The following is an 8,191-nucleotide window of genomic DNA, read 5'->3' as shown; positions in this document are numbered from 1 at the left end:
GAGATGGGTTAAGCACAACCCTCAAATGCGTGTACTACATGCAATAGAACAATATTAAGGGATAAATTGTGTTCTGGGGGTGTAACAGGGTGGAAAGATGGGGCGGAGGTTTGAAGTGTGAGGGAAAGCAGTCGCCATATTATGGTAATGCACATCTCTTTTTCATAGATCTGAAAACGAAGGGCGAGCAGGCAGTTGACCGTTCTCTCTACTGCACTACGTCGCAAAAATCAACTGAAGGGTTTTTCACAAAGTAATACCAACCCTTCCACAGCTCACAGTATGAAATGCTAGCGACATAGAACACAGACAATCGCGGAAAACGAAAGGGGTGGGGGTGGGGTTATTTTCCACAAAGTGTGTTAATGCTACATTGAATATATATATTAGAGGTTAATAACACAAACGTAAGAAAATGAGAAGGTTCTGTGCAGAATCGGAGAGGAAAAGATAAATGGAAAACACTGACAAGAAGAAGGGACAGGATGACAGGACATCTGTTAAGACATTTGGAATCCCTTCCACATACTAGAGGTAGTTGTAAAGGATACAAACTGTAGTTGAAGACAGAGATTGGACTACATCCAGCAAATAATTGAGGGCGTAGGTTGCAAGTGCTACTCTGAGATGAAGAGGTTGGCACAGGAGAGGAATTCGTGGCGGGCCGCATCAAACCAGTAAGAAGAGTGATGACTCAGAAAAGCATATGGATAGATTAGAGGTACTGCACACCGTTCTAGTTTGCTCCAGGAGAAACAAGCGAAATGGCGCAATGGTTAGAACACTGGACTCGCATTCGGAAGGACGACGGGTCAAACCCGCGTCTGGCCATCCTGATTTAGGTTTTCCGTGATTTCTCTAAATCGCTTCAGATAAATGGCGAGACGGTTCCTTTGAAAGGGGCCGACATCCTTGCCATCCTAATACGTAGAACAGTAATCCGCTGCAATGCATTGCTTGGCTCGTTTTGAAATATCTGAAGTTCCATAACACGTAGGTGACCTACTATTGTTATACAGGGAGCCAATTTAATTAAGCTTCTGGGCGTCTCCAGATGTTGGGAGAGCCCATGCTTGGGTGATACACACGATACCTTCAAGATGCGAAAAGTATTCCTGCCACTGACAGCGGAGACAATAAAATCGACATCGCCGACTATATACTGACAGCTTGTTGCACTTGGAGCAGGCTCTTCAGTGTAGTAGACAGTTGACAGCTCCAGCTGTTGAGTTTTTTTAAACAATAGCTCATTTGATAATTGCAAATAAATACTCACTCAATAAACTGAACCCTTATTTAACAATATACATTAATTTAATACCATTAAAACATTATCGCTAGAAGATGCAGTTTTTGAAATACTTAGTAGTTCCCCTCACCCACGCTAATACCTCACCGGTCAGGATTTTTAGTATGTTACTCACTACACTATCCCTTACCACTATAGAAAAATTTGTGAGTACACGAATTTATCCCCTAATTATCCTTCGTTGACTATAATCCGTTCATCATAAGAATAAACCTGATAAAAACAAACGCAATGATTGGTCAGAAGCCGTAGCACACGTACATCGGTGTTGTTACGCTCTTGGAAGTAGGTCCGACTTACGTATCTTAGACTAAGCTACGTTAAATGAAACTTTAAGACATTCAAATGTATTAACAGCCATGAACGTTTTTCTTAATCACGCATTAGCTACGTAGTTTTCATTTCAAAAATTGTGTACAGTCACAGCCTCTGCAGCGTTGCGCTACTGTTGCTGTTAACGCGCAGTATGAAAATGGCTGAGGCTGCTTCCTGTTCCGTGGTCAAACAAGCGTGTGGAACACGGTTAAAAAGTGTCGAGAAATAGGCTGTTCTTAATGTTTTACGAGGATAATCGGCTTTAAAGTTTTACCAGCGTTGTGTTTAATACAGTTGATATAAACAAAACCACATTGAGTGTGTAGTAGAGTCGGTAGCGTAATGGAATGTGAAACAATTGCGGTTATTCGTGCTTTTGTTTAAGTCTTTGCACTACCATTTTTTTCTCATTCAATGTGAAATACCTACGTCTCGTAATTATAAAACTCGTCATCATTTTTTATGAATAATGCACGTCTTCTTGTTTATAATTACGTATTGGACGCGAAATTCCTGTTTTCATTTCAATTACAAATTATTAATTATCGATGTTTTATGAAAGACTGTTAAGTTAAGAAAACGTAACAATTTAATTTTTTAAGGCAAAAATTTTGACTGTCCATCGTTTTATAGTACAGAGATAGATAAGTATCGTACAAACATGAAAAACAAATCGTTTTCACAGCATCGGGCACTTCATACAAAAGCTGCATTTTTACATTTGCTCCTGTGCCATTACAATATGAAACCAACAGAACAGACTGGAGCCAACTGCGGGATTTGACCAGAGAAGAAACATGACTGTTAAGCTGCCAGACGTACTGGAACTAACGCACACAGCTTTTTCACACGTCATTGCCGAACGCTGTCGGGGCATGGAACGGCTCGTCATAAAAGAAGAGAAAATGCTGCGCCTGGTTGGCTTCGTGGATTCTGTTGTTGATAGGCTCGTTGTCAACGTAGCAGGTGACACTTCCAGAACTGAAATATATTTCTCGGATTCGGATAATGAAGGAGACGACTGACTGTAATACCTTCAGTGGCTTCAATATTCCGGTGAAATCCTTCAGTACTCTCTTACGTTACATACAGCTTATGCAGGAAAATTACTCTGTGGTTATGTCAGGAATTTCATCATTATTGGTTCTAATTACAATAGTACGTCAGCTAAAAACGATAACGTGTTGTGGTTTTGTTCCAGTTGTTTGTGGGAGATTTGCAGTATATTATTTCATTCTGCTTAAAAATTAAATGACATTCAAAGCTGTATTGCTCCTCTTCTCGTCTCATTTTACGTGTGAACTGCAGGCTAACTGAACCAGTTAACTGGCCAGTGCTGTCCAAGTCAAATGCGCCGGTAAAGCTTTTGTCCGTTGTTAAAGCTAAGTCGATGTGCGCGTAAAGCACAGCACAAAATGTACCCTTCTTATCGTACTTGACAGTACTCGAGACAGCTTGGATGCAGTCCTACGTGAAACGGAAATCCAATGAGATTCCTGCAAACGCGGAAGAATACATAGTGCAATTTTAACATCAGGTTTATTCTTACGACGAACGGACTGACGGCTGACATATGATGGAAAACCGCACATCTTGAACATTAATATACAGAATAAGTTGCATTTCTAAGAATCGCACAGTATAGGGAGATTCTAGATGCAGCTAATTTACTGTAACTAGCTTTATTCAGCTATGAAGATAAAGTGGAATCAATAAGTAACTACGTCGAATTGCCCGCCGTTAGACATCATACGATCCTCGAGCGAGGCAGCATAGCCAACTGAAACGCAAAATTGTTGAGTACTTACATGGCCGCTGTGCTTGAAAATCAGTAACGCAGCAGTAACAGTTCACTGGTACTAAAATTCCGTCAGAATTGTAAATAAGTTTTGAAGAACCAGTTACTTCTGGTCGAAACCGAAATCTTTATCATTGATACAGACGCGTGTGACGTTGGTAGCACTGTAGCCACACTGGGTATTGGGTAAGGTTAAAAGTGAATGTGAGTACACAGTTCATCGAAGTTGCGCTGTCAGAAGCAGGTGTTCATAAGAGAGGCGGAAGACGCCTGAACATGCGTGTGTTTACCGCATCGTTTAGCTGATTTTTACCAAACGTACAAAATGAAACAACAGTGAGTGAGTGAATATTTCCGTGTTCTTCGAATATACGATCACGTCATCGACCGCACTCATGGATAAATCAAAAATGAATTCACGGAACCCGTTTCTGCGTCCATGGATGGAAAATAATGGTGCAGCTGCCGCAGCTGCGGCTGGGAGCATGGGTTTGAAGGGAATCATTGCAGGTTAGCAGCTATTTACTGCACAATATTTGGAACGCTCACTTCAGTAGCAGTGGTGTGAATGAATAATAACGTTCAGTGTTTATTACAAGCACATGAGAGACAAGCGGGGGGCGGGGACCTCTTTGTAAAATTAGGCGTATTTTATACACTTCACATTTTTCAGGTAGTTGAAACTCTTTCTGAATGTTTTTAATTGGATTGTTTTTGCAGGTGGAATTACGGGTGGCATAGAAATCTGTATTACTTTTCCGACAGAGTACGTAAAAACCCAGTTACAGCTGGATGAGAAAGGTGCTACAAAACAGTATTCAGGAATATTTGACTGTGTTAAAAAGACTGTGCGGAGCCATGGTTTTTTCGGACTCTACCGTGGTCTCAGTGTGCTTCTTTATGGCTCCATTCCAAAATCTGCTGTACGGTGAGCAATATATGTTGTGAAGTATTACCGTGATCGAGCGTGTCATAGCAGTATCAATACAATAATTGGTCAGTAATGTAATTGGTTTGTGTTTCTTCTCAATATTACAACTTTGTTAATAAATTGTTACTAATATGATAATTGACTTTCATAGAAACACTTTTGTAATCTTACAGCTGTTACTGCTATTGACAGTGCTGTCACCCTTTAGCAGTACTTATATGTTAATAAAAGGGCTGTATTTACACAACTTGTGTTCTGATGTAAACATTCCTCAGTAATTCTGCTCTTGTAAATGTGAATTGTAACTTAACAAACTCTTTCCTTCTTAATTTGTTTAATTTTGAGATCTTCTTTATCATCTTCAAAATCCTTTTTTTAAAACTAAATTTTTATCTTTATGAACTTGTTTCATTTGTGTTCTCTTACTGTCTTCTCAATGATATCATAACAGTATCTATAAACTGTCTTAAAGTTATCATTCACCATTTGTTCTTTTCCTGATCAGTTTGTGTTTGCACAACGTATCTCATGTGAAGTAAAAGCTCTAAATCCTATTACACTGAAACACGTTTTAACTTCATTATAATCTTCAATCAACCCATTTCTTAGATAAATTATAAATAGGGAATGTCATAACATATACTATTACATGTGTTGCAATGTTTTGTATGTTTGTCTCAGTACTTTCAACAAATGGGTAACCTTACTACTGCAGCCTAAATTGCTAAGATCACTATGTTGATATTGGTAGATGCAAATTTCGTATGAAGTGTGCTATTAGAACCCCCTCCCCCCTCGCACAATATCTTGGTTGTGGTGACAGACTGGTCTGTAGCACAGCCCAAAGTCTAGGTTAAGTCGGAAGGTGACAGTTTAGTTGCGAGTTGGTGAATCCAAAAAATGTAAAACCAGGAAATCTGGTTATGGTAATTAACTGACAGGTAGAAAAGCCTAATGTTTACATCTGCAACATACTGAAAAATGCAAGGGGAGCCCAGTACATAAACTTTTACCAAAATTTCTTGCTACTTTTGTTCTAGGCAAGTTTCTGCTCATTACCTGTTGAGAAAATGACTGACAAGAAATAAAATGTGTTCTAATAAAAATGTCATTGTAGTAATATTGATATTGTTTACCAAGCCTGTAGAAACAACGTCATTATAGCCACCACTATCATGTGCTTAACAAAACCATGTAACTTAAAATCTCTTGTTTTTCCCCTACATTTCATTACTATTAAATACTTTATAACAAACAGGCCCAGAACCTTAACACTACTGGCAAAGCGGCTAATATTTGAAGATTTTAAGTTTATCTGTTCAACATTGTTAAGATGGTATGGAAGTGTTTGCTAAACACTAGTGTAATGGCTTTTAACAAAATAAGCTTTCTATACAGGCTTCTTCCCTCTTGCTATTGTCTTTGTATTTCATTCACAGATAAATGCAGAAATGAACAAAAATAATAACAGCATATACCATGGTTTAAACTCAGTTGTTTATTTTTATTAAAATACAAAATAGATCAGTTCACAAATTTGTTTATTGTATTTCTTATTATATTTTTAGAGCATTTTATTAGCAGACTACTTCTGTCTTACTTTTATAGCTATTATGAAGCTTCCCTCAGCATGTTAAATACAACCTAGTAATTAAACTGTAACTCATAGCATTATTAGTTGACATTTCTTGTCTTTCTTTTACTCACATTAAATACAGGTTTGGTACATTTGAATCTATTAAGAAGCGCATGGTTGACACAGACGGAAATCTTTCTCCAAGCCGCAGACTTCTTTGTGGGCTCGGAGCTGGTGTAGGTGAGGCAGTTCTTGCTGTAACACCTATGGAAACTGTTAAGGTGAAATTCATCAACGATCAACGCTCTGCCAACCCTAAATTTCGAGGGTTTTTTCATGGAGTGGCAGTAATAGTCAGAGAACAAGGTAGGTACAACTTTGACACTGTTTTACACACATTGACCCTCAATTGGTAAACAAATCTTAATTAAATTTTTGCTCCAAGCTTACTTTTACGCATCACAGTATTTTTGTTGTCATTTAATCATGTTTCAGTCTCAGAATATAAGTGCATCTCAGTCTGCAATGTATTTGCTGCTACTTCAGTTGCTGATTTTGTCCAGTACATTTATAAGAATGTTATTTTATCCATGCTGGTTCTTGTCAAACTCTGTGGCTGTTATTCAATTGAGGATTGTTGCGAGGGACTACAACCGACCACACATACTTTTGAGAAGCATTATTTAATTACCATAAATGGTTTTAGACCATTATGTCCATCTTAAGAGAGCCACACATGTTGCAGTACATTATCACATTTGCCAGTAGTATTCATCTGTTCCTGCACTACACAAGACAACAAATAATGAGGCACTACGAAAACCTGTGACATACTGCTGACGGTTCTGACACTGTGTTAAAGCAAGTGTTGCCATCTGGAGATGGACACAATGGAGCATAACCATCATGGTAATAAAATATAGCTCCTTAAAAGTGCATGAGGCTGGTTGTAATATCCCTCTGCAAACAAGTGTTAGAAGTTATTTCAACAGATCTGTCTTGAAATTTCTTTTGTCTGGTAAGTTTAACAAGTGATGCGTTCAGTTACAACAACAGTAATAATTGCAAAAAGAAAAATAATTGTTTGATTAATCTGGCACTTACTTGTTCACTTCCCCAACTGTAGCTTAAAACACTTGTTTGCTAATTCAGCAATAATTTGTCAAGTTTTGACTTAAGCATTTATTAAAATTTTCCTTAAAGTCCATACCTTTGTCTGACAGAATTGTACACAAAACTCGACTGCGAAAGGAGGGCGGCGACACACGTTAAGAGTTGATAGCCAACCTAAAAATAAACATTAATGTATGTCATGTTCCTTAAAGACATGACATCAGCTCTTTCTATAAAGAGCTGAGGACTATATTTTGTCTATGAAGACCAACAATTTTTCTCCACCCATTTCTTTCCCCCCTCCTGAGTAGGCTTCTACAAGTTTAATTTGTGTATTGATTTCTGGTACAATTCCTGCTGATGTTTCTCTGTTTCCAACATTTTTTTTTTATGTTGTTGTTGAAAGAGAGATTCTGTGGACACTATGACAGAGTGTAAACAGACAAGAACTTTGACTGGCCATAGGAAGAGGAGTGGTGTGAGGAACAAGCCCTGTGTCATTCCCACATGGTTGGAAGCATATGTCCATATACTGGTAGTCAAAGGGATTGCCAACTCCTCCCTGTGTTGTAAAAGGGTTGCACTCAAACGCCACCATGGATCAGGATTAGTATCTTCATTCATTTCGGAAAAAAAAAGGGCAGCACACAACACAAAGTGTTTGGTGATGGCTACAGTACAGTTGTTTGCTGCGATAGGCAGTGTTTTGAATGTGGTAGTTCTGGCCTGACTTTTGCTGGTATCTTAAGCAACCATAGATAAAACCACCTCCCCCACCATTCAAATACTGCCACAGTGTACTGTACACATAGTAATCTTACTTGATATAAACAAGCATTTTCATTGTAAGAAGATGGCATAAATAATAAGACAGGATTTATTGGATACAGTCTGTCAAGTTTTCCAAAGTGTAATCTTCACAGGTCATGAGCAAGTGCTACTTCTCTTCAGGGCTGCCACAAGTTTCCCCAAGTGAAATTCACTGATTTACAGACAAGTTTTAGCATTTTTCTCTGGCAGATTGATATCTCAATGGTAGGTAAAGACACAAGTTCACAAAAATATGTAAGGACTTCAGTATTTCTAAATGTGAAAATCTTCAGTACTAACATCAAAATCTTTTGTAATGCACTGCTTTAGATGGAGAAA

General features: G+C 38.3%; 1 protein-coding gene across 1 annotated transcript in view; it reads left to right on the top strand.

Annotated features, from left to right (window-relative positions):
• Positions 1-3,616: 3,616 nt before the first annotated feature.
• Positions 3,617-8,191, top strand: part of LOC126100611 (putative tricarboxylate transport protein, mitochondrial) — a 38,885-nt gene continuing 34,310 nt past the window's right edge. The window contains exons 1-3 of the mRNA XM_049911237.1: positions 3,617-3,932; positions 4,143-4,350; positions 6,072-6,295. Of these exons, the coding sequence (XP_049767194.1) occupies positions 3,818-3,932; positions 4,143-4,350; positions 6,072-6,295 (547 nt within the window). The 5' untranslated portion in view covers positions 3,617-3,817. The remainder of the gene's footprint in view (positions 3,933-4,142; positions 4,351-6,071; positions 6,296-8,191) is intronic.

Source organism: Schistocerca cancellata, chromosome 9 (assembly GCF_023864275.1).
Source record: "Schistocerca cancellata isolate TAMUIC-IGC-003103 chromosome 9, iqSchCanc2.1, whole genome shotgun sequence".
In the NCBI taxonomy this organism is placed as follows: Eukaryota; Metazoa; Arthropoda; class Insecta; order Orthoptera; family Acrididae; genus Schistocerca; species Schistocerca cancellata.
This window is presented reverse-complemented; position numbering and strand designations above follow the sequence as displayed.